The sequence below is a fragment of the Aquarana catesbeiana genome, linkage group LG13 (assembly GCF_042186555.1).
Source record: "Aquarana catesbeiana isolate 2022-GZ linkage group LG13, ASM4218655v1, whole genome shotgun sequence".
Lineage (NCBI taxonomy): Eukaryota > Metazoa > Chordata > Amphibia > Anura > Ranidae > Aquarana > Aquarana catesbeiana.
In genome coordinates this window covers 29,824,263-29,852,084 of record NC_133336.1, presented here as the reverse complement: position 1 = coordinate 29,852,084, position 27,822 = coordinate 29,824,263, and the positions used below count along the sequence as shown (strand labels likewise).

Here is a 27,822-nt window from a genome sequence, read left to right as displayed (position 1 = left end):
TAACTATTCACCCCCCTAAAGTCAATACTTTGTAGAGCCACCTTTTGTGGCTATCGGAGCTCCAAGTTGGATAAGTCGCTCTATGAGCTTGCCACATCTTACCACTGGGATTTTTGCCCATTCCTCCTTGCAAAACTGCTCCAGCTTCTTCAAGTTGGATGGTTTGCACTTGTGAACAGCAATCTTTAAGTCTGACCACAGATTTTCTATTGGATTGAGGTCTGGACTTTAACTAGGCCATTCCAACACATTTACATGTTCTCCTTAAACCACTCAAGTGTTGCTTTAGCAGTGATTTTGGGGTCATTGTCCTGCTGGAAGGTGAACCTCTGTCCTAGCCTCAAATCACACACCGAGTGGTAAAGGTTTTGCTCAAGAATATCCCTGTATTTAGCACCATCCATCTTTCCCTCAACTCTGACCAGTTTCCCAGTCCCGACTGCTTAAAAACATCCCCACAGCATGGTGCTGCCACCACCATGTTTCACAGTGGGGATGGTGTTCTTTGGGTGATGTGATGTGTTGGGTTTGCGCCAGACAGCGTTTTCTTTTGATGGCCAAAAAGTTCAATTTTAGTCTCATCAGACCAGAGCACCTTCCTCCATACATTTTGGGAGTCTCCCACATGCCTTTTCACAAACTCAAAACGTGCCATTTTGTTTTTTCCTGAAAGTAATGTCTTTCTTCTGGCCACTCTGCCATAAAGCCCAACTCTATGTAGCGTACGGCTTATTGTTGTCCTATGTACAGATACTCCAGTCTCTTTGTGCAGCTCCTCCAGGGTTACCTTAGGTCTCTGTGCTGCCTCTCTGATTAATGCCCTCCTTGCCCGGTCCGTGAGTTTTGGTGTGCGGCCGTCTCTTGGCAGGTTTGCTGTTGTGCCATGTTCTTTCCATTTGGTTTTGATAGATTTGATGGTGCTCCTAGGGGTCAAAGATTTGGATATGTTTTTTTATAACCTAACCCTGACTTGTACTTCTCAACAACATTGTTCCTTACTTGTTTGGAGAGTTCCTTGGTCTTCATGGCAGTGTTTGGTTAGTGGTGCCTCTTGCTTAGGTGTTGCAGCCTCTGGGGCCTTTCAAAAAAGGTGTGTGTATATGTAATGACAGATCATGTGACACTTAGATTGCACACAGGTGGACATCATTTCAGGAATTATGTGACTTCTGAAGGTAATTGGTTGCACAAGAGCTTTTTATGGGCTTCATAACAAAGGGGGTGAATACATATGCACATGCCAATTCAGTTTTTTTATTTCTGAAAAATAGTTTTATGTATATAATTTTTCTAATTTTACTTCACCAATTTAGACTATTGTGTTCTGATCCATCACATATAATTCAGATTAAAAAAAACATTGAACCAAAAGCTGTAATGTAACAAAATAGGTAAAAAGTCAATGGGGGTGAATACTTTTGCAAGGCACTGTAAAAATGTGTCCCAGTGTCTGATCTATTTAAAACAAAATGCAGATAATACCCTTTTTTATATCCGAACATCTCCCGGTGCTCACGTGACTCCTCGGCTGGCTCTCCTCCCCCGCTGACAGCTATATCGGAAGGGGCCAAGCACTCCTTCTGACGTCAGCCAGGGAGGAGGAGAAGAGAGCCGAGGAGTCACGTGAGTGCCGGTGTCTTGCCGAATAAGTTCCCTCGGCAGATAAGTTCCCCCCCTGTACTGCGCAGGCGCAGTGCCTGCGCAGTACGAACTACTAACAGCCGCCGGAGATAGCTGAAGCTCAAAATCCACAATCAGCTGTACACGCCGCCTGCGCTCTGGGTCCAGGTTCCTTCCCTACCATCCAAGTGGACCTAGAGGGGGAATCCTAAAAGAGCCGAGCGCAGCGAGGCCGTGCCCGAAGCGTGGCGAGCGGAGCGAGCCCGCGAGGGGCTCTCTTACAGGCGCCGTGTACAGCTGATTTGGACCTATTCCCCTTCGGCTATTTCCGCCGGATCCTACTGCTGAGGGGGGTCCTTATCCGCCAAGCGAAACTTTCTCGGCAGAACACCGGGAGACGTTCTGATATAAGGTATATATTATAATTTTTTTTTTTTTTTTTTTTTTTTTGATCTTTATTAAAAAAAAAACAATTAGACACTGGGACACATATTGTTATAGAGCTTAAGTGGTTTAACAACCACTTTAACCCTCACCCTTCCAGGATTGCGGTTTTCAGGTTGGTTTAGCAAAGTCATGGGTCATTCTTCCTCTTGGAGGAAATGGTTGGATGACAGTTGTTTAATCTGAAATGTAGGGTTTTTCTTGTTGTGCTGACATTGCCCCTTGACCTCACTGATACTTAGTCTATCCCATTATCCCCCCCAAGTCTTCCATCCTGCTGGTATAATGCTTGTGATTTGTACATGTGATTTTTATGAAATGAATAGTCACTAAAAAGAAATTTGTACATCCAGATGTTAAAGGAGAGAATTTTGGGATCGAAAGCATGTGGACATGTTGAAGTAATGTCAAAAATCACTTAAGAGGAACTGAACTGTGAAAGCTTAGCTCAGAAAATAGGTAAACGGAGGGAAAAGGACTATTGACCAGCATTGCTTGGTCTCCCTGAAGCCAATACCCCTGACTGGTGATCTGATGGAGGAATAATCAAGGAGAGGTTTAGGAATCTCATATCCACAAAATTAAGTAAGCAAGGAGATTCTTGCATTGCAAGTCTTCATGTACAGCTTCTTCTCCAGCAAGGAGAACAGTGCGCAGCGCACAGTGTGGACATCACCAAATCTTACTCTGAGACTAGCGGTCAGAGGCAGCAGTGCCTTAGATGATCTCACACTGCAGATATACAGCTAAGAGGAGACCGGAGTGCCCAGGCACAATCTCATACCAGGAAATGCGCTGCTATTTCTCAGGAGAAATTAAAGACAGAATGCATTTTCAGGGTACAAGTGTTACTAAGCCCACAACAGTAAAATCAGTCTGTTTATGCAGTAAAGCATACTTGTTCTACTCACTGTTGAACCGAAGGCTGCTTGATCCTGTCTTCTGATCCTCCCCTTCTTCCACTGTCCCCAAACCATTTCCTGATGGTACAGAGGCTAGGGGGCACTCTGTACATGCTCAGCCTTGTGTGTATTGCTAGAGCGGTTTTTTATTTTTCTGGGAGGGTGCATGTGATCAGCACAGGGCCAATCAGCACTGTCCAGACAGAGGGTCAGGGTTCCAGCAGCCTCCATAGGAAAGTCGGAGGCGAATGAAAACTCCTCCTACAAGCTTTAACCAGACACTGATGGAAGTCACAGGACTGCTATATACTGCTGATGAGAAAAGGTTTTTAGCCGTTTATATTTACTAAAATACATTTCCATGTTCTGTGTACTGTGGGAGACCAGATAAAAAGAATGCAGAGTCCTGGGTTCAGTAACCCTTTAAAGGAGACTTGTAGCCAAAGCTTCTTTTGGTTGTACTTCTATGGATAACAGGAGTACAATTTTTTGTTTTGCACTCCTGTGCCCCGTTTTCAGCAGAGAGCAGGCTGAAGTCGATCCAGGGCCCACGTCGTCATGACAATGGATGTCGGAATCTGACAGATCCCGGGACCGACACCTGGCTCAGCCTCTCAGCGAGCCGGTCGCTCTGCCCCCTCCACATCCCAGCGCTCCAGTGAGTGAGGACGGAGCTGTGACTGACAGTCAGCAGCTCTCTGCTCGGGGAGCTGTCAGAACTGAGTGATCAGTGGTGTTCGATCGCTCAGCTCTCAATGCAGAGGCACCAGGGGACAGATGCAGCCTTGGAGCGATGCTGCATCCACCTAGGTAAGTATAAATCTGGGACAAACTCGATTCCCATACTTCTCTTTTAAGCACAATAACCTTTCTAGATGTTCCCTATAAGACAGCAAATCTTGACTTTTTTTGAGTTCAGGTCCTCTTTTTATTGTGTATGTTACAGTTTGGCTAAAAGCGCAATTCAATAAACCATATCGTCTCCCTTTTTGTATGATATTTTGTAATATGTCATTCTTAAAACAGTCTTCAGTGTTTTGGGCCCTTTGCCCACTGTAGCCTGTGTGCCACACCTGGTACAAGATAGAAATCTGTTTCATGCTGCCTTCTATTGACATCGGGCATCTGCGTGCGGTCAAAACATGAGAGCGACGGCATGGTACAGATGGTAGGTGGAGGCATGTTGATTGCATGTTTTGATTAGGTCTGAGCTATAAAAATGGAACTTGCTGAGAATAGTTTTGGAAGTCTTCTTTATGTTGGGGGTAGATATGTACACGTGACAACATTGGTGCTGCCCACATAGAATGAGAAGGGGCTGCTGGGAGTTTGAACCTGTCCGTTTGAGTGACTATAGCAATGCTGCTGCTGCAGGTCTGTAGTGCCCACAGATACCTTTCCCAGAGAGAAACATGCAAGCTTACCATTGCTGATGTCGTTCTGCAAATGCTAGTTGCCTGGCTGACCTGCCTTCAAAATGTTTAACTCCGAATTGCAAATCTCGGATGCTTGTGTTTGTAAACAACAAATCAAAGCCAGAAGTGACAATCCTCATCGCTCCCCGCTTCATTCGTCATAGGAGAAAGTACAGGTCCTCATATCCCCCCCCCCCCCATACTTAATCAGCCATACTGGATTCGGCAGTCCCGGGGTCTCCAGTCGCCTTGAAAAATGAGGTGGCTGTAGAGCCACTCGGATCACTTATACAGGAAAGCCCATCGCCGCCCTGCTAATTTCGATCCCAGGATCATGGCTGCAGCTGCAACATGATCCCGATATTGTCAATTCCCAATGAGGATATGTATGGACGGTCAGGAAGTGGTTAATCTAAAAATGGGTAGAAAATAGCCTGGGGCCATGCTACTTGTTCCAGTCTTGGCTGGTTCCTGCTGAACCGTCTATGGGCGGGCTGAATGTACCAGGTTGTGCCATCAACCTGGGTACAACCAGCCTGATGGATTTTACTTGCGACTATCGCTAGCTGCTAGCGATAATCACTGTCTTCTCCTGGCGGGGACAGCTTCTCTTGCCGGGAGAAGACAATGTCTTGGCAGGAGGGATTCCCCTGTCAGCACGGTCTGTGTTGATGAGGGAATTTGTGGATTTCTTTTCTGCAACCTGTGGTTTATATGGCCAGCATTACCAACCAGATTACAGGTAGAGGAATGGCATCTAACAAGTGCATCTCGCAAGTCTCCAAAGGCTGGGTCTTATCAGGAGATTAGGGACAGTGGAAGAAGGGGAGGATCAGAGAAGACAGGATCAAACAGCCACAATGCAGAGGATTAACCCCTTAGGTTACACAGTGAGTATAACAAGCATGCTTTACTGCATATACAGACTGATTTTTACTGTTGTGGGTTTAGTAACCCTTTCAGTTTAGCTGGGTTTAGGTTGGCAGATTAGATACTCTATAGGTGCATGTACATTTAAACACAACACAAGAAAAAACAGGAAATCACCCCAGGACTTTAAATGAGGTGAATGCGTTTAGCCAACAATGGACAGAGTAAATGCAGTCTCAAAATGTATTAAAATAGTCATGCAAACATAAATGTGAATCATAGCCAAGCCACTGAAATGATACATACAGTAAATGTCATTACACGTATCGAGGTATAAAATGTAAATGGCAGAGTACACATGCATAAAAAGTACCCCAACGCGTTTCGCAAGACCATGCTCACTTCATCAGGGGTAGATGCGTGTGTAGTACATCTGTAGGAAGAGGGGGTATAATGAACCAAATAAGTAACGCAGACATGGTATCATGACAATTAGTCAAGAGGGTCCAAAAATGCATGGCCCTATACTCGCCTAAGGCTGGATCAGGCTACCAATTGCTTGATACCCAGGGGCGGCAGTAATGATCGTCCGGCTCGGGAACTGAGGAGGCAAAGGGAAAAACCAACCCAACAGAGCACAAACAGGGGGCAGACATGGCCGGGATGGGGGAAATGTGTCACCAAAGATCTCCCAGTATCCATTAATAATGTCAACTGAAACATAAATGCGTATGTATCAATAGGTGCTGCCATACCAGCATAGAAGTAAAGTAGTATATGATAAGAGTATGTATATGCATGAACCAAACTGGTTCAATAATGGTATAAGCTAGGAATCTAGGGGACAATGGAGAAAAAAAAAAAAAACACAAGAGAAACTGATCTGGGAAGTATGTGGGGGTGTTATATTTTTTTATTTTTTTTTTTTTTTGTGTTCTAGCACGGATGTGTTTTTGAGGGCTCACAATGAATAGTAGGCATTCTGCATCTTCATTTTAGCCTAGGCCAGTGATTGTGAACCTTGGCACTCCAGATGTTTTGGAACTACATTTCCCACGATGCTCAACTACACTGCAGAGTGGATGAGCATCATGGGAAATGTAGTTCCAAAACATCTGGGGTGCCAAGGTTCGCCATCACTGGCCTAGGCCTAAAAGAGGCTTCCATATTTGCGAAGTCAAATGCTACTTCCTGTCCTACACTCCACCCATTGATGACATTGTTGGTGTAATCGGTGTGGACGGAATGCGTATTGGATGTCAGTCCAGTGATGGTAGAGAAATGTTGAAGGTAAATCCAATCGAAGAACAATGTACCGCTCAGGTGTATGTGCTTCACTCAAATCCCAGGCAGGTGCTAGCCCTGGCTCGCCTGTGTGGATGTATAGATGTAATTTGGAAATGTAGAAAGTGGCCGCACACCGCCGACTTCATTTGAATAAAGGTCCTTTATTCCTATATATATTTATTGTATGTAATATATATTATCTTCTGCCTTTAGAACCACTTTAATTTCCCCCTTCTCTCCTTTTTTATTTTATTTTTTAGTGTATCTAAACTCAAGAACCAAAAATGCAATATATTGTAGCTTGGTAGCCCATGCTAGTGATGATGACTTTGATTTTCATCACAGAAAATGCCTGTTGATGCTGCCAGAAATGCAGTTTCCTTGTCCCGTCTTCCCATCTTTTTGTGTACAGGGGGTCCCCGGGTTACAAAACAAGTTAGAGACTGTAGGTTTGTTCTTAAGTTGAATCTGTTTGTAAGTCGGAACAGGTACATTTTTTAAGTGTAGCTCCACCCAAAAAAACTATTTTTAAGCTTTTTGGATAGCATAGGGAAGGGTTATCACCCCTGTAACATTTGTTTTGCTGTCTGTGCTCCTCTTCAGAAGATTTCACCTCACTTTCTGTCCCAATGACAATTGGATTTTGAAAATTTTTGGTTGTTGTGGAAACAAGCCTTGGTGATAAAGCATCAGTGGAGGTTCCTTTTCCCCATAATAGATCTTACAGGAGTGAATTTCCCTTCCTAGGGGTAGATTTCCTCTCACTTCCTGTTGTCTCCCCCCCCGTTTGTAAGTAGGAGTCGTTTGTAAGTTGGATGTTTGTAACTAGGGGACCCCCTGTATTGAACTGAAGGCACTAAAAACATGGTCTGCAAACTGAAAATGTCTTCACCCCCCCCCCCCCAATGTAATGGAGATGAAGACACGTCTGTAATCCAAATCTGGAGAGCAGCCTAGTGTGACAACCGGGGTTCCTTCATAGATACACTGATAGTGAGGTTAGTTATCCTAGGACAGGAAGCATGGTGATCAAAGGAAAATAAGCCTGGGGAAAAAAATATGAAAGCAGCCACCATATATCCATAGACTAGTAATCAGCAAAATTAATACTTTTTTTTTTTTTTTTTTTTTTTTTTTTTTTAGTTTTGCTTTGGTTTAGATACCATGCAAATCTGCTTTTGGGAAACTGACTCCTTTTTTAGTAAATCAACCTATGTTTGAGCAGTTCAGCAAATTGTCGCGGTGTAAACACGCTCAGATAGTGTCCTCCCTGTTTTTTCACCATCTTTGTCAACTGCTTTCACCTGACCTTTCTGCCCAGCTTATATTTCTTTCTTTTTAGAAGACCGCTATTGTGCAGTCTAAGTAGGTTGAAATGGAATAGCACTAGCGAGGCAGAACCTGGATAACGCCTTATTATACAGTAATTATTTTGTATGTAGACGGGATTGTGGGAAAGATTAGCTTTGCGGGAGCTGTGTGCTGGCAGTCTGCATGTCACAGAATCTGCATGTGCAGAATGCAGCGTTGATGGATTTGCTTATTTCAGGCAGGACTTTCTGCTGTCCATGTCTTGTAGTGTAAACCCGGGACCCAGCATTTACTATATCTGGTCTTCCATAGTACACAGAGCATAGGAAGTGTTTTAAATTAAAAAAACTGCTAAATACATTTTCTCATCAGCAGTATATAGCAGTCCTGTGACTCCTATCAGTGTCTGGTTAAAGCTTGTAGGAGGAGTTTTCATTCTACTGTGATTGTCCTATGAGGCTGTATGACTCCTGGCCCTCTGTCTGGACAGTGCTGATTGGCTCTGTGCTGATCACATGCACCCTCCCCAAGAAAAAAACAAACTAGCAATACACGCCAAACTGAGCATGTCCAGAGTGCCTCCAAGGCTCTGTTCTATAAGGAGGTGGATTGGGGACAGTAAAAGGGGAGGATCAGAGGGCAAGATCAAACAACCTTTATACACAATGCGGAGGATTAACCCTTTAGGTTCCACAGTGAGTATAACAAGCATGCTTTACTGCATATATACAGACTGATTTTACTGGGTTTAGTAACACTTTAACTCCTTATTGAAATACATGCGTGCTGCTTAATGCAATTACAAACTAGAGCCTAGTACACACAATCAGAAAAATTGTATGAAAAATAATGCTTTCAAAGCGTTCTTACTATAAAACTGATTATTAGTACACAGCTTTCAAGAGCCGATCAGGGCAGATTGTGGAAAGTTGTCGGATGGGACAAGCACAAAAGGTTTTCTCGTACGATTTTTGTTTTAATAGTACAGTCTTCATTTGAAAATACAATACATCTTTTCAGAATTTTTTATTGCGACGTATGAGAATTTTTATGACTTTAGTAACCCTTTTTTATTTTTGGTATGGAGACTAAGGCCCCTTTTTACACGGGGCTGTCCGTTTTTTACTCCTCCGCTTGCTCAGTAGGGATCGCTCCTTTGATCTCCGCTGAGCCGGCGGATGACAAGTCCGTCTCCACACACTGTACAGGGACCGACCTGTCAGATCTCTGCTCTCCTCTATCGGGGGATCGGATAATTATGGATCGCCTGTCCGTTTTCATCCGATCCGCCAGACGGATGAGGAAAATAGGACATCCGTCTGGATTTTGCGAATCGGATGTCAGCGGACATGTCACCGCTGACATCCGTCGGTCCATGGAGATGTATGGAGCGACCGTTCAGATCCGCTGAAAAAACTGACAGGCGGATCTGAACGGTCCGCACCTATGAAAGGGGCCCGACATGCAAAAAAATAAAGTTGATCATTCGTCTCATAATCTCATTGTGTGTGCGAGGCTTAAAAGAAGCATGGGGTTTTTTTTATTTTTTGTTTTTTCTTTTATTTTGGATTCATACTTACCTATGTGGATGCAGCGTCAGCCCAATGCTGCATCTGTCCCCCGCCGCCTCTGCACTGAGAACTGAGCCACCGAACACCGCCGATGGCTCGGTTCTCTCACCTCCCCGAGAGGAAAACTGCTGACTGTCAGTCGGCGTCTCTCCCCTCTGCTTCTCCACGCTCACTGGAGCGCTGAGCTGTGGAGGGGCGGGGAGCGGCCGTCTCAGCGGCTTGCTGAGACTACCATCAATCAAGGCAGCTGGCGGATCCAGACTTCGGAAGTCGGGATGAGGCTCTGCCTCGACTGATGGCAGTAACGTCAGCGGAGAACGAACTTCAGACCGCTCTCCCCGAAAACGGGTCACAGGAGTGCGCTCCTGTGACCCATAGGAGAAGCCCAGCCTAAAAAGCTCAGGCTGGACTTCTCCTTTTTAAAGTGGAGCTCCAGTCCCCATAATCTGTGTGTAAATATATACTTCCAAGATCAGGTAAAATATTACCGATTTAAAATTAAAAAAAGCATGAGGACAGTATCCAGATGTCAATGTACATGAACCAACAAAGGGGAGCCTTATAAAAAATATATATATATATTTTTTATAAGGCTCCCCTTTGTTGGTTCATGTACATTGACATCTGGATACTGTCCTCATGCTTTTTTTAATTTTAAATCGGTAATATTTTACCTGATCTCGGAAACAGGCAGGGTCATGGAGGATGTGGGCATCTGAAGCCTGTTCCTGTGTATTTCCGGGATTAGATGCAGCTGGCTACCCAGCAATGCACCTCCTGATCTCACACCTGCGCAGTAATGCGGCAGTATTCTGAACACGGCATCTATACTTCCTCCACGGCAGGTCCTTGAAATGCCGCGAGATTTCACTATTGGGCGCCTCGAGGACTCCTGGGATAGATGATGCTGATATCCCAGGAGTCCTTGGGGAATCTCCTAATGACGAAATCGCCTAGGTGGTCGGGATCAGAAGTGCCGCCTGTATACAGGAATAAAAGAAAATGACCATTTCTAACTGTACTGCGGGTGGGCAACATGTAAAAATGGGTGGAACTCCGCTTGAAGATATACACAAGACTTAATTTAACCATTTCATGCCACCACTGGAAAACCGAAGCCTTCAGACGTAAGGGAAATGAGGTTGTCCTTTCCATCTAGCATTTTCACAGGCGAGCATAATGTTGCATGTAGGGCCTGGGCTTCTGCCGAAATCAAGATGTTTCCCCATCTTACTACAAAAAGCCCCCACCCTTTGTCTTCCAGCTGTCAAATGCTATATGTTCCTGTCTCAAGTGCAATCTATAGGCTTTGGTTCCAATGGGTTCCACAGGGACATAGCACGTAATTGTAAGCCAAACAGGTGGTTGAGAAATGTTTGTTACATTGTTATAGGCTAGGTCAGGCTCACTTCAACAAATCAGGTTACTACTACCCTGCGAAGAACACAGCCTGGTGCACTCCATTCACCCCACTGCCTAGGAGGATGCAAATAAAAATGAATCCGCTTTCTGGGATTGAGGGCGATGTTACCTGCATGAAGGTAGCACAATTTCGAATGGGCTGGAAGTGCACTTTAAAGCCGTAGTAAAGTCCGCTTTGATTTTTTTTTTTTCCCCCTACAGGTAAGTTGAATCTCTCTTAAACATGCACCTTTTTAGGAGATATTTACCCAGGATGCAGCCAGTGACGTCACTGGTGTATGTCCTCTGAAGGTCTGGCATACTGTGCCGGACCTTCTGAGCACCATGCCGCAACCGAGGGCTCCCACACGCAGGAGTGACGTCATTGCGGCTCCGGCCACTCGCTCACCCGGAGTCCGCAAACCCAGAAGAAGATGGAAACCCTCTCAGGTTTACTACTGCTTTACTAGACCGAGGAAGAAATTATATATATATATATATATATATATATATATATATATATATATATATATATATATATATATATATATATAATAAAAAAAAATTTTTATTTTTTTTGGGGGGGGGGGGGGGGGGGGATATTTATTATAGCATAAAGTAGATAATATTGCGCTTTTTTTTTCTTTTCAAAAATTGTCACTTTTTTTTTTTTTGTTTTGTTTTATAGCTCAAAATTAAAAACCAGAGGTGATCAAATACCACCAAAAGAAAGCTCTATTTGTGGGGAAAAAAGGACCTCATATTTTATATTTTTTTTTTTTTTGGTACAATGTCGCACGACCGCGCAATTGTCAGTTAAAGCGACCGACGCAGTGCCAAATCGCAAAAAGTGCTCTGGTCAGGAAGGGGGTAAATAATTCCGGGGCTGAAGTGGTTAAATATAGAACACCCCACAACACCTGGATGGTTCCCATGTTGTGTGTAAACACAGTGCGAGAAATGAAATGAGCCTTTAGTGTCTGGAGCATTTTCAAGGCCAGTTTATCCCAACGTTTTATCTCATTCAGAGCAAAGTGACAGGTTGACTTTAATTTGTAGAGTCCGATCTCTAGTCTTTCTAAAACTCAAGGTAAATTGATTTTGTTTCTGATTATAAAGAAACTTTTGTGGGGTGTGTTTGTTTTTTTTTTTTTTTTTTTTTTCAGCGGCTCAACAAATTTCTTTACTTGCCCAGCGTCGGTGTTGATTAGGCTCTTGTTTTAAGCACAGCAATGGTTTTTTTTTTTTTTTTTTTTGCCCTGATAGCATTAGCCTTACCTGACATTTCTCCTTAACTCCGAGTTCTTTGATAATTTGTCTACATGGGAATGTTCTGTCTAAAAATTCTGCGTCATCCACTCTAAGGCCGGATTCACACCTATGCATTTTTAGTGCTTTTTGCATTTTGCAGATTTGCACTGCAGTCCATTTACCATGGTTTCCTATGGAACACGTTCTGTAGCACAAATCTGCAAAATACAAAAAGCACTAAAAATGCATAGATGTGAATCCAGCCTAACAGCTGGGGGCTCCCCAGTGAGATGTCTTTTTTTTCTCCAAACATAAGCTGATTGATACGTGTGTTCTCTAATTCAGTGGGCATCAATCCTGTCCTCAGGGTCCACTAACAGGCCAGGTTTGCAAGATAACTGCAATACATCACAGGGGATATCATTTGCTGCTCAGTGATTGCCGTATTCTAGTCTGCATCTCCCCCAAGGTAATACATAAAACCTGGCCTGTTAGTGGGCCCTGAGGACAGGAGTTGATGACTGCTCTAATTGTTAAAAAATGTTTATTGGAGAATAACAATAGGATGATTTGGCACACGCACTGCCTTTGCTTGCTATGCCGTGTGTGTGTGGGGTGGTTCTGCAGCTCCCATGTCCACTGGCAGCTCTGTACATTGGAATTGCTGACAGTTGGCACCCCACTGACTCCCCCAGCGGTTTGAAATCCGATTAGTCCACCAGGCAGAGGATTTTCCTCTCTTGCCTGTTCTGTAGATTTGCAGACGGCATTAACATCACAGAGGGTTAGGGACCTGGGAGCACTGCAAAAGGATTACTGAAAGCAGTCAGTCATTTACATCAAATGAATCCTGAACAGAGAGAATCTTTTTTTGCTTTTTGCAGCTTTGCTCTTAAAGGCCAACTCCACCCAAAGCCAATATTTCAGCTTCAACCAATGGCTGTCAAGCTGAATTACACCTGTGAAGCAGTGTAAAAAAAATATTTTTTTTCACTTTTTGGAGGTGTGTAATTGACTTAATTCTAATTGCAACTGGATAATCGTGATGCAGAGAAAATGGCATTGTAAGCAATCCCAAAACAGTCATCACTGATCTCTGTAGAATTGGACACTGTGGATAAATGAGTCTTCAAAGTTTACTAGAGACACTAATATATCACAGCTCCTCTCCCCTTCTTTTCTATGGCAGCCTGCCAGCCCTCTAATGTGAACACCAAGCTTTGCAATCTTAGGAGCTCGCTGAAACCTCCAGAATCTGTTGTGATCTTTGAGGATGATTTATTCCGAGTGTTTGGATCTAGAGTGATCAGTGATGACTTGTGTTTTAAGCTTTTATAGTTTTTAAAGCTGAACTTTATCTTTTTTTATTTTTCCCCAATACTTTAACCACTTCAGGCCCGAAAGATTCGGCTGCTCAATGACCAGGTCGTCTTTTTTTGCCATACGGCACGGTTTAACTGATAATTGCGCGGTCATGCGACGTTGTACCCAAACCAAATTGACGTCCTCCCCCCCCACAAATAGAGCTTTTCTTTTGGTGGCATTTGATTACCTCTGCGTTTTTTTTATTTTTTGCGCTATAAACAAAAGAGCGACAATTTTTATTAAAAAAATTACTTTTACTTTTTGCTATAATAAATCTCCCACAAAAAATTCCGCAGTTTAGGCCAGTATGTATTCTACATATTTTTGGTAAAAAAAAAATCACAATAGCGCCTACAAAATAGGGGATAGAGTTATGCCATTTTTATTTTTTTACTAGTAATGGCAGCGATCTGCAATTTGTCAGGATTGCGGCGGATAAATTGGACGTTTTTGGGACCATTGACAATTATACAGCGATCAGTGCTATAAAAATGCACTGATTACTGTATAAATGTCACTGGCAGGGAAGGGGTTAACACCAGTGGGCGATCAAGGGGTTAACTGTGTTCACTAGTGAGTTCTAACTGGGGGGGGGGGGGACTGTCTAGGAGGGGAGAGAGATCGGTGTTCATACATAGTATAAACACACGATTTGCCTCTACTACCCTGAAAGAACCGGGATTTGTGTGTTTACACACACGTTTCCTGGTTATCACTCTGTCACGAGAGCGATCGCGGGTTTCCGGCGGTTATCGAGCCTGCCGGGCACTCGCATCGGCTCCGGGCACACGCTGTGGGCGCATGCCCCTGGTGGCCAAAAGACGAAGCGATGCAGGGTAATTTCGATTTGCCACAGTAACGCTACGGCGGCTGGTCCGGAAGTGGTTAAGTGGCACATGGAAATACAGATACCACATTCATGTTACCCAACACAAGGAAACCTGCCAACAATAATAGGTCTGCAGTTCAAAAACACCTCTTCGCCTAACAATGTAAACACTGAAATGAGAGATGTGTACGTTGGGTGTCAGGATCTAGGCAGTCTCTGTATGAGCTCTATCCTTTTGACGTACTTTACATCAGGGTTCCCCAACCCCCCGGGCCGCGGACCGGTCCGAAGCCTGTTGATGACTGAGCCGCACAGCAGTACAAGCGCGGTGACTGCGGTCCACACAGGGCTATCAGTCTGGGGTCGCCCTCGCCACCTGTGTGGCCATGCCTGTGTATCCTCTTCTGGCTCCTCCGCTCACCCGGCCAACGATGTCATCCAATCCGCAGGACAGGGGGCGAGAGGAGCTGCAGATCGGAATGGAAATCTCCTCCTGCCCTGCTGATAGGATAACATCGGGAGAGAACACAGACTGATTAGTCTCTGCCCTGCCAAAGGTAGGAGTCCAGTGTAGGGGAGGCAGAGGTTAGAATGGGGGAATGTCATGTTAGAGAGCAAAGGAGGGGAGCAGACTGCAGGGTACTGTGATGGGGGTGGCTGTGATTGCTAGGGGCACTGTAATATAAAAGTTTGCACTGTAAAAGGGCACTTATAATTATCACAGCCCCCCTTTACATCACAGTGCCCCCTTTACATCACCCCCCCTCCCCCCTTTACTTTACAGAGCAGTCCCCGTTACAGTAATATAAAGGGGTGCTGTGATGTGAAGGGCAACTGAGGACAGACTCCATAAAACCATTTACCGGTAATGAAAATTCAGTGGTAGGCGGATGCAGGTACAGCACACCTCCCATGGCATACACTGATGTATGCTAATGACCATTTTACCCCCCTTCATGACCAGGCCATTTTTTGCTATTTAGCACTTAACTACTTTAGCGGTTGTATACCTGCACAGAATTTTTTTTATTTAACAAAAAAAAAAAAAAAACCTAGCTCATACTAGCTCATTATGAAATACTTACCTTAGAACAGGGGTCTCAAACTGGCGGCCCTCCAGCTGTTGCGAAACTACAAGTCCCATCATGCCTCTGCCTGTGAGAGTCATGCTTGTAACTGTCAGCCTTGCAATGCCTCATGGGACTTGTAGTTTTGCAACAGCTGGAGGGCCACCAGTTTGAGACCCCTGCCTTAGAACGAGGCCTCGGCATCTGATCCCGGTCCAAGCCAGGGACACTCACGCAGACTCGCGCATGTCGAGGGGGCGTGATGCCGACGCACAATGGGAAACCCGCCCCAAACACCCGCACCCGCCGTAGCGGATGAGGGGGGGAAAGGGGAGGGATCCCGGCCGTGCCTCGCAGCTCCCGGACACTGAACGAAATGGCAGCCAAACAAAAGCAGGCTCTATGGAGACACATACCACATGGTCACTCCATAGTGGAGGGGGGGAGGTGGAAAAAAGGGAGAAGGTAATAAAAGAAGTAACAAAAAGAAGAGAACAAAAAGAATAAACACACATGGGACCAAGTATATTATAATAATGTAATGGTATTAAACAAACCCCCTAAAAAAGGGTGGGGAACCTAATGGTTCAGGGCAAATGCCCTGTGGGGTAAATACCGTCGTAATAGTCTTTCAGATGGCCTCAAGCCCGACCTCCATCGCTATATCGAGCTTGAATGCGCACCCTACAATCTGGAAGTAGGCAGCGGCGCATGGGTACGTCGCTTTGCCTATGCCGGCTGCCCTTCTGCTGTACATGGTGGACGGGAAGTGGTTAAAATACATGTCTAATACGCAGGGTGAATTTGGTTTTTAAATCAAGTCGATTTAAATCGCTAGTAAAAAGGCTTGATTTAAATGAACTCTATTTAAATCATCATTTTTAAAGAGCAACTGTCATCTCTGTCCCGCAGGGGCTCCTCCTGCCAGTGCTCTTTAAATGTAAGGATTTATTCTTGCTGGTAGATAGAATCCTTAATATTTACAAATAAAATGAAGGTTTCCCATTTTTAGAATAATAAGCTGTCAGTTTAGTAAAACGGCGATATCAGAACCGATTCTTGGGGTAATAGGTAAATCACACATAGTTGAACTACTTCTTTTATTAAAACTGTAACATTATATTACATACTCTTGTATTTGCCTGAACTTCAATGTTTAGTAACTAAAGTGCATAAACAAAATATCTTACAAAAGAACTTAAACTGAATATATCATCTGGGTCCACATAATAGAAACCTCAGACACTGTCCATTCACCACAACACATCTTCTCATGATTTTTCATTCGTCCACCAGGCCTTGCATCTCTTTGTTGCATTACTTGCATTTTGCACTATACCTGCTTTACCCATAGGTAGAGGAACTTCATTAAAGTATTCCTAAACTGGGTCTCTTATATGGGCTGCTGTCATTTTGCTCCTCAAGGGAGGAATAAAGCACTTCAAGCTGTGTACAGAAAGATCACAAGGTTTGCAAGCTGCTTAGAAGGTTTTGCTTTCATTTTTACAGCTTGCCCATACTCCTCACACTTGGAGCCTGGTACAGATACATTTCTCTCCTAACAATCATACAATTTGTAGTGTACAAAGATTTGCAAAACAATGGATTACGGTATATTCCTGAACTTTGATCTCTCATCATTACTGTGAAAAATGTAAATATTGCAGAATATACAGCTTCATGCTACAGAACTAAGCTCCATTTCATGCTGAATAAACTAAATGATGAATGTGTCTTAAATGGAAAACTATCTTTTTACTCCAAAAGCATTTTATTAAAAATTGAAAGAATTGGATTTTAGATAAAATTATCATTATTATTCTTCGCTTTTTTTTTTTCTTTCCTAGCCTGCTAATTCCGCAGGGCAGCGCTATTGACCTGGTGAGCAGTTACAGTAGAAGCAGCACAGAATTTGTGATTAGGCGGTTATTCGGAGGTGTGAACATCTCTGCTATTGGAAATTGTAGAGTAAAAAGTTCTTATAGGATGAGTGCTCTTAAAACCAAATCTTCTTATCAATCTCCCACGTTTTTACCTGACCTAATCAACCCCCCCCCCCCCATCGTTTCCACAGGTGCATACTAGCATGTCGGCGGGAGCGTTAGTGCCATGTTGGGAGAAATGGTGGTCAGACAAAGACCAGCAAAGGGCTGCAGGTCTAGGAGTTTGAAGACTGCTTATACTCCCCTGATCCTCCGCTCCCCCCATGATCCACCAGTGGACTGTTCCTGGCGGTTTCTCATCCAGGGTAGGTCTATGGGCATAACATCGGGGACAGTTCAACCCATTGGACCGCGAGGGGGGCAGGAGCCACAGGGAGCAATCTTGTGCAAGGAGGATCAGAGGATTCGGTAAGAATATCTCCTTTCTCCCAGACTAAAACAAGCTGTTAACCCATGCAGTGCGGATACAGCCTCGCTGCATGGGAAACTTTTTTGTTTTTTGCCCGGAGTTGGGCTTTAAACATAAAAGCATGCTTATCAGACTGTGGAGTCCAGTGTTGTCTTGCTGCAGAAGTAATACCACCAGTAGTATCCTGTGTGTCACCTGTTTGTACATGACAGGGGCTCTTCGAGGTGCTCCAGGCTTTTGTTGTAAGCAGTTTGTTCACCTGTAATGTTTCTACGCTCCCCCCTTCTTCCCCTGGCTGGATCACCATAGCAATATTCACGTGTTGTAGCAATGACCTTGGCAGAGCTTTCAAAGCTTCAAAAACTGCTAACTAATGTGACTTGTATGTGCTCTGGATTATTCCTCCCCGCAGTGCTGGCTCTGGGCTTTATTCTTCACTTGTGGAAACGTTCACCTATATAAAACAAAGCTTACATGTGCACAATGCTTGGTGCGGCTTCGCTGTTGCCGGGTTTTTTTTTGTTCTGACCTCTGTAAAAGCGGGGCAGTGTCCCGTACTGGAGGAGAGCTGGACTTTGAAAATGCATTGGCTTTGATTCATCAGGCTGTGAGCTGAATAGTGCTTATGGCACGCTTGAATGGCATGCAGTAATAGTGAGGCCACTGCATAATACCTTTAAAGAGGAACTTCACCCTACCTGAGATGAGACTAAATTCCCTTTATCTAATAATTGCCCTAATAGGGTAATTAACAGCAACATATTAAAGCCCAACTCCAGGCAAAAAAAAAAGTCTATTTGCAGGTCAACTGCTGGTTTTTGTCTAGGACAGAGGTCTCCAAACTTTCTAAATCAAGGGCCAGTTTACTGTTGTTCAGACTTTAGGGGGGCTGTACAGTGGGCGGAATAGTGCCCCGTTGTTGGTGTCGGTGGGCGGAATAGTGCCCCGTTGTAACAAGGGGTTAAATTTTGTGTTACATTTATTCATAGGTTCATTCATATATTTACCTTTTCAGATATGTGGTCAGTAAATGCAAGGATTAAAACGCACAACACAAAGAATGTAATAAAAAGTTTTACTTAGGTTCGAATAAAGATGTATTACAGATGATACGATACAGGATAAATATAGCATATATAATTCCAGGGGACCCCATAACTACTGAAAGTTCTGGAAAGCGATGGTCTGTTCAAACTCTAGGCACATTCATGTCCTTAGAAGAAATCCACTGGCCTTCTCTATTGTCTGACCTTTTAAAGGCTAGATGGAAGGAGCGAAAAAGCTGGTTTTATCTGGTACTAACAAAAGACTAACCATAATGGTCCCGAGACCATGTGACCATCTGTGAGATCAGAAACATACATTTTTATATATATATATATATATATATATATATATATATATATATATATATATATATATATATATATATATATATATATATAATGCAATCACCTTAAAACTAATACTAAGTTTCTTGTAATTCAATAACTAAAGTTTTATATATGAATATAGACCGATACTACACCCGTTGTTGGTGTCAGTGGGAGGAATAGCAAGAAGTATACAGCTAAAGTTCAAAAAAATGTGGTGGGGGTTTTTTTTTTTTTTTTTTTTTTTTTTTTTCCTCTTTTTATTTTTTTCATTACTCCTTTCCACTTAATAATTGAAGGCCCAATTTGTCTGGAAACAAGACAAGTAGTTGCAATGATTTGTACAGTTTTACTATCGCATACCAAAGTTGCAAAACTGCGTTTAGGCATGAAGATTTGTTTACGTTCCATCGTGAGGGGGTTGAAGGTAGAAATGTAGATATGTTGAGCTGTAATGCATTGATGGTAGGGGGCGGGGGGGGGGGGGTCTGATGTCACACCCTAAAGACTAGAGATAAGATCTCCCAGTAATCTCAGACCTGAGTGGAGGGAATGGATGGTTAACCCTCACCCACCCCCCACCACCACCACCACCACCCCCCCACACTCTCTTAGCGAAACGTGGATCGCTGAGGCTGTCAATCACCTGATGTGTGCTGGGGGGGGGGGGGGGGTTAGTGGGTTTCACCTGAGATTGGTGTTAATGTTTATTTTGACGTCAAATTTCGGTTTCATCACTTTTGACTAAAATGCCATTTAGGTTGTCGTATTTTAGTCATCTGAATTGTTTTAGTTGACTAAAATAGTGTTAATTTTGTAGACGGAATTAACACTGGTGTCATTTATAACCTCTTAGAAGCCCCAAAACGCCTAGAGAAGCATCTGCAGAAGTGTTCTTTTGTAATTGAGATTTTTTTTTTCTCTCTTCTAGCTCCACAAACAAAATCTTTTTTTTTTTTTTTTCTCTATTGTACTGTAGATGGCCAGTCTGTAGCTTGCTGTTTGTTGGCAAAGGCATTGATGCAGACGCATCATGCTCCGAGACAGCCTCGTGATGTATCTGTAGAGGAGCATGCTGGGAATTTAAGTTTAAAGAGGAAGTGTGGGAGATCCCTCCAGGAGTGATGCTGCCCTGGTCCAACGTTCATTAGTTTGCTGGTGATTGAGAAGGGCCATCAGACCTCTTATTGTTGAACACCCTGTTCTAAAAGCATGAACATTGGTATAGATTTGGCCCCAGTTTGTGACTTTAACAACCTTCACTGTTCTGGAGATTTAAGATTTTAATGTGTGGAAATGTGTCCATTCAGTCGAAGGAGCCTTTGTGAGGTCAGGTCCCTTTTTTATGGTGGATGAGAAGACCTGATCCCAGTTGGCGTTCCAATTCATCCCAAAGGTTTTCTGTAGGGTTGAGTTCCGGGCTCTGTGAAGGACACTTGAGTTCCTTCACACCAACCTGGTCACACCATGTCTTGTGAAGCTGGATTTGTACACGGGGGTCACAGGCTTTCTGAAACAAAAATAGGGTCTGCCTAAACTGTTACCACAAGGTTGGAATACATTTTTGTCTTTGTATTCTGTAGTAATTAACAGTACCCGTCGGTGGAAACCACTGAGCTCAGTCATTTGAAGAGTTGTACACATACATTGGCTATATAGATGTGTTGGCCAGTTGTTCTCATTCTTTTGGCCTTCTAATGCAGGGGTAGACCACCCGGGGCCCTCCAGCTATTGTGGAACTAAATTTCCCTAGAGGCATTGCAAGGTTGGCAGTTATAATTACTCCAAGAGGCATGATGGGACTTTTAGTTCTGTAACAGCTGGAGGGCCCCAGGTTACCTACCTCTATCTAATGGATTAATAAACTCTTTTGGCAGTATAGGACATCGGTGGTATGTAACATTGGCTGTGAATAGTCTAAGACTTATGTTTGTTTTTATTTGTTTTTTTCTCCTCAGGCTGCAGATTTAAGCAAACCGATAGACAAACGGATCTACAAAGGGACGCAACCTACGTGTCATGACTTTAATCATCTCACAGCAACGGCAGAGAGCGTCTCACTGCTGGTCGGGTTCTCTGCCGGTCAGGTCCAGCTTATAGACCCCATTAAGAAGGAAACCAGTAAGCTATTTAATGAGGAGGTAAGTGTTTAAATAAGCAGCTCTGATTTCTCAGTTTTGAGTGGAATGGAAGCAGTTCGTTTATTTTGTACTGATTTTGTGCTTTTTTGGCATTTTGGGGGGGAGGGGGGGGTCTCTTGCCATCCTTTTCACCAGTAGTTATGCATGAAACTTTGAATTTCTGATGATCTACTGTAAAAGCTCATAACACTGGTAAGATAAATTTAAAGTCCCACTTACTATCCCATGCAGATTCTTTTGTCACCAACCTGATTTTTCCTTTGTACATTTTCACGGACGACCACAACATCATTCACATATATCTAGGGCTGAAACGATTAATCAGTATCATTGATAATGAAAAGCGTTGCCAACGCTTTTCATTATCGATTAGTTGGTCCGCACCTTCCTCCCTGCCAGGCCGTTAGAATGCTCCTGTGTACAAGGCGGTGCTCATGTGACCAGGCACATCCGCGCCTCTCCTCCTCGCTGATGTCAGCTCCCCCCCTGATATTCTCAGCCCCGCCCGCTGCTGCCTCGAGGGAATAGACTGAGAGAGGCGAGAAGCAGCCGTGAGAGCCGAGCTGTACCTGTGTAAAGTGATGAGGTAGAGGCTAATGGCTATACAGAATACTCAGTCAGTACAATAATTTCTGTGATGAAAAGTTCCCCATGATCCTAAGTATTTCTGGGGGGGGGGGGGGGGTAGTACCCCATTGGTTTTCCTGGGAGGGGGGGGGGATAGTGCCCCATCATTGGTGTTCCTGGGAGGAATAGTGCCCCATCATTGGTGTTCCTGGGAGGAATAGTGCCCCATCATTGGTGTTCCTGGGAGGAATAGTGCCCCATCATTGGTGTTCCTGGGAGGAATAGTGCCCCATCATTGGTGTTCCTGGGAGGAATAGTGCCCCATCATTGGTGTTCCCGGGAGGAATAGTGCTTCATCATTGGTGTTCCCGGGAGGAATAGTGCCCCATCATTGGTGTTCCCGGGAGGAATAGTGCTGCCCCGTCATTGGTGTTCCCGGGAGGAATAGTGCTGCCCCATCATTGGTGTTCCCGGGAGGAATAGTTTTTCATTATTCCTTTAAATAAACAAAAAAAATTGCATATTATGTTACAATAATCGGCCAACTAATTCGAAAATAATTGTTAGTTGCAGCCCTACATATATCCCACACATCTTAGAGGCAGGGTTTGTTTTTTGTGGTGTGGTTATGTGGCAATTTTTTGTGTTAGAGCTGCACAATTAATCGTTAAAAAAATTGTGATCTCGATTCAATCCCCCTGACGATCTCTATTGCAGAGTTTGCCAATTCTTTCATATAAGTGGAGAGACTTATCTGCTCACTCAGCTGTCAAAAGAAAACATCCTGGCAGTCTGCCAAGTTTTTAACATGAAACATTGTAACTAACTAGTCCTTCTTAGATCAAAGGGACAAGCCTCTGTGTAAAGAAAAAAAATACAGGCAGTCTGCCAAGTTTTTAACAACATGTAAATGCAGGAAGTTTAACCACTTAAAGTCTAAGCCCGGGTTCACACCTATGCGAATTAATTCGCAGGACATTTTAAAATACATTCATATGAATGCATCTGGTTCACATATGTGCGTTGCATTCGCACTGCACATTGCACAAAAAACGTGTGCGTTTTCTGGGCATTGCGGTGCGAATTACGAGCCCCTTATCTTCTATGGGAACGCATCTGCTTCGCAGATGCATTGCGTTCTGAACATGGATTTTCTACTTCTCCTCACTACACCTCCCCCTCCCCCTCTCCCTGCTCACTGATCCTGAGCTAAAACGCAGTGATTCCTTTGAACAGGAGATTTTTATCTCCCCAGTGAAACCTGAGCTTCAATTCGCACCGCACATGTGTGAAACCAGGCTAAATCTTTTTCTGACACTTGTTTCTTAAGTTAAAATTAATGTTTTTTGCTAGAAAATTACTTGGAACCCCCAAACATTACATATATATTTTAGCAGAGAGCCTAGGGAATAAAATGTCAATTGCTACAATATTTTTATATTTTTATGTCACACTGTGTTTGCTTAGTGGTCTTTCAAACGCATTTTTTGGGAAAAAATACACTCCAATGAATTAAAAAAAAAAAAAAAAAAAAAACGAAACAGTAAAGTAAGTCCAATTTTTATTGTTTTTTATTGTTTTAATGTGAAAGATGGTTACGCCGCGAGAAACGTGATCTATCTTCTAAGCAGCTCTAGTGTGTGTGTGTGTGTGTGTGTGTGTGTGTGTGTGTGTGTGTGTGTGTGTATGCATTCACCTTGACTTTTACACACCTCCGCCTTTTTCATGGATATGTTGACTTTTTATATCGTGTGTGTGTGTGTGTGTGTGTGTATATGTGGTTGTAAAGGCACAAGGTTTTTTACCTTCATGCATTCTACACCTAATACCTACCTGAGCCCCCTCTCGATCCAGCGATGTCCATGAGAGCCTTGCCTCTCTGGGGACTTGCACTCCTGATTAGCTTTTGGCAACAGTGGGAGCCATTGGCTCTCACTGCTGTCAATCACAGCAAGTGAGCCAATCAGGAGACAGGGGGCGGGGCTGACCCGTGGCTTCGTTTGTGAATGAAAACAAAGCTGCAACTCAGGAGTATGCCTGCTTGGGTGCACCCAGAGCAAGTTGCTTGCTCTGGGGGCACCCGGGAAGAGCCAGGAGCGCCAGTGTGGGAACCGAGAAGAGGAGGATCTGCTCTGCTCTGTGCAAAACCATTACACAGAGAAGGTAAGTATGATATGTCTTGTCTGTTTTTTGTGGTGGTGGTGTTTTAAAAAAAAAATAAATAAAAAGCTTTAACTTTATTGGTTTCCGTTACAACAGCATTTTCTTTCAAATTCCGATTACACAAGACCTTTTGTATCTCTAATATTGCCTCCCGAAGAGTTTTGTCACGTGTATCCACTTAATTTCTAGCTCAGCATGCCTCCCATGGAGCTCTGTTCAACATATACCCCGCTGTCTCCAGATTGGAACCCATCTGGAGAGATATATACATATATATATATATATAAATTTATTATTCTAAAAAAAAAATATTATATATTCCTCCCTATGGCTGTAGGGTCAATCCACCCAAGTTTGACAGCTATGTTTTCAGGTGTGTGCATAAAATTTTGTAAACTCAATGATATTCTTGTTTGTTCTGTTAACCACTTCAATACAGGGCATTTTCAGTTTTCAGCGCTGTAACATATTGAAGGACAATTGCACAGTCATGCAACACTGTACCCAAATTATTTTTTTGTCATTCCCCCCCCCCCCACACACACACACACACACACACACACACACAAATAGAGCTTTCTTTTGGTGGTATTTGATCACCTCCTGCGTTTTTTTTATTTTTTGTGCTATAAACAAAAGAGCAACAAGTTTGAAAAAAACACAATATTTTTACTTCTTAAATATCCCAATTTAAAAAAAAAAAAAAAAAAAAAAAAAAAAAATCGGTGTTCCTATATTCTAGGCACACACGATCTGTCTCCTCTCCCCTGGCAGGACGTGGATCTGTGTGTTTACACACCCACAGATCCACGGTCCTGCTCTGTAATGAGAGATCCCAAGTGCCTGGCAGACATTGTGGCCGCCGGGCACGCCGATCGGCTCCTCTGACACTGCAGCCATGTGCGCTCCCTATACTGCCGGGAAGCCGATGACATCGTATGACGACCGCCCAGGATGGGAGATTTCATTTATGGATGTCATATGACAATGGGCGGGTAAGGAAATGGTTGAATTAAAATCATTTTGCTATATCAAATAATTGGAAAAAAATTACCTTTTGATCCTGCCATAAATCCAGTGAGCTGGATTTTTTTTTTTTTTTTTAATGGCTCCAAACACCTATCTATGTTAGCCTATGTGTCCATTTACACACATGCATTTAGAGGCAGAACAAAAAACGCCATTACCAGTACGTCCAGGAGAGCAGCAGTGTTTTTTGGCAGGGAAAAAACCTTTGACATGTGTAAACTTGGGTTAATGCTAGGCGCGTCAATCACTTGAGCTTTAAGTAATTTCAATGGATAGAATAAATTATTATTTCGCCCAGTGAAATGAATTCACGCCCAAGTGCTTGACATGCTTTTTTTTTTTTTTTTTTTTTCCTGCCGAAATGCTGCCAAGGGGAAAGGTGATGAGAGGTCCCATGCACACAGGGTGATTGCCCAACTAACAGGAAATGTTACTGGCAGGATCACCTGATGAAAATATTTGGTAAACAGGCTTTGAAGTTAAAACAGTGCTCCAGCGCCCCCCCCCCCCCCCCCCCCCCCCAAAAGCAAAAAATTTTATGGCAGCTACATATAATGTAGCTGCAGACCTTTAATATTAAAACTCTTGCCTGTCCTGGAATCCAGCGATGTTGGCACCCCAGCCGCTGTTTCCATTGGCTCTTTGGCGCTGCCATTGCCTGCAAGGGAAACCAGCAGTGAAGCCTTGCGGCTTCACAGCCGGTTTCCTAGTGCGCATGTGCGAAGCATGCTGCACTTTATGAATGGCCTGGCGGAGGGGGAAGGAGGAGTGGGGCCGAACTTCTGAGGGCTCTCACCATGATCTCAGAAGTGGGGACGGGTACCTGTCAAAAACAGGTGTATGTCTTGTGAACGTCTCATGACACACATCAAGTTCACTGCTCCAGTTCAGTGCTCCCTGATGGATAAAACCCAGACTTGTACTGGCTGCATTCCTTGAACGTGGGTGACAGATACCCTTGATCTTTGTTGCGTATTATGAAATGATTTAGCCGGGAACAAATTCATCATTAATCTGTGGCTCATTTGCATTCATAAGATGTTTTACTTGCTTGCATTCACAGGATGTGCATCGGATGTTGGCAGTCACTTTGCATTTGAAAATGTAGTAGGTATTTTGCATGTACAGGTGCAGCGGGAGCCTCAGTACAAATACCGGAGCTTGTTTTGTGCAGAAGGATCTCCTCCTCCTTTCGGGAGCTTTTTAGGAAATCATTACAGGAGGCCTGCAAAAAACAATAGAGGCCGACCATACTCTCTTATGGACCAAGCCTATTCTGACACATGTTTGTTTACAAGTAAAAATCAGTATCTTTTTTTATTTCTTTCTTTCTAGAGAATTGCTTAGATACACCCCCCCCAAAAAAAAGATAGAGATATATATATCTATATCTCGATCTATCTCTCATTTCTATTTTTCCTTATAGGGAAATTCGCTTTGGATTACAAGCATGTTTAAAAAAAAAAAAAAAAATATATATATATATATATATATATATATATATATATATATCTCTATCTATCTATATCTCTCTCTATCTATATCTTATAATATATATAGATATATATATACATTTTTTTTTAAACATGCTTGTAATCCAAAGTGAATTTCCCTATAAGGAAAAATAGAAATGAGAGATAGATATATATATCATCTTCTTTTTTTTTTTTTTTTTTTAAATATATATATATATATATATATATATATATATATATATATATATATATATATATATATATATATATATATATATATATATATATATTATTTAATATATATATAATATATTTTTTTTTTTTTTTAAATTTTGGATTGCGAGCATGATTTGTTCCAGAAACATGCTTGTAATCCAAAGCACTCCTAAGCGAATTTCCCCATAAGAAATAATGGAAACTCAAATGATTTGTTCCACAACCATTTATTCGTAAGTCCTTCAGTTTATAGTCCATATAAAAAGATTATAGCAATGTGATCAGGTTGTGTAACCATAAAATGTCCATCCACAAATGGAAGCCTCCACAAGGAGATTAGAAGCAAAATCCATACAAAGTATAAAAGAGAAGAGAGGCAGCTCTAAGTGTAGCAATTTGGTTACATTTAATGAAGGTACAACATTTAGCAACTCACATGGTTGATGATTAAAAGAGGCACATCTAAGTATGCAGGCTTCCGGGGTAAAGCTGTCCACATAGACCGTCCTCCGCACCGCCGGCTCTCACTGCTGTCAATCTGCAATCATCATCGGGAAGACTACCTTGCAGTACAGCGATTTGAAAGCGAGGCTTGAACCGCTCGAGCGCAAAGTGGAAGGGATGGTGGCGGTGTGGAGGATGGTTTTATGTGGACAGCTTTACCCCGGATGCCTGCATACTTAGATGTGCCTCTTTTAATCATCAACCATGTGAGTTGCTAAATATTGTACCTTCATTAAATCTAGCCATTTTGCTTCACTTAGAGGTGCCTCTCTTCTCTTTTATACTCAGTTGTGACAAGACGCTACTTGTATATCAAGTCAAAATTTAATAAAGTGGGGTTGCATTTGATTGTAAAGTCTTGTTTTTAACAAACATGTTCTACTTACCTGTTCTGTGCAGTGGATTTGCAGAACAGCTACAAACCTCTTTCTAGGGTCCTTCTTCGGTGCTCCTGGCCCCTCCCTTCTGTTGAGTGCCCCCACAGCAAGCAGCTTGCTATGGGGGCAACTGAGCTGAGCTGCAACTCCCTGTGTATTCATTTAGACACATAGCTGTGGTTTGGCCCCCCCTTCACTCTCCTGATTGGCTAACTGACTTGACAACAGCGGGAGCAAATGGCGCCACTGCTGTGTCTTCAGCCAATCAGGAGGTAGAGTCCCAGATGGCCCA

The 27,822-nt window shown here is 43.2% G+C and overlaps 1 protein-coding gene across 1 annotated transcript in view; it reads left to right on the top strand.

The window, feature by feature from the left end:
- The window catches only part of WDR20 (WD repeat domain 20), an 84,992-nt gene that overhangs the window by 31,862 nt on the left and 25,308 nt on the right, over positions 1–27,822 (top strand). Inside the window, exon 2 of the mRNA XM_073608820.1 lies at positions 21,017–21,199. Coding sequence (XP_073464921.1) covers positions 21,017–21,199 — 183 coding nt within the window. The remainder of the gene's footprint in view (positions 1–21,016; positions 21,200–27,822) is intronic.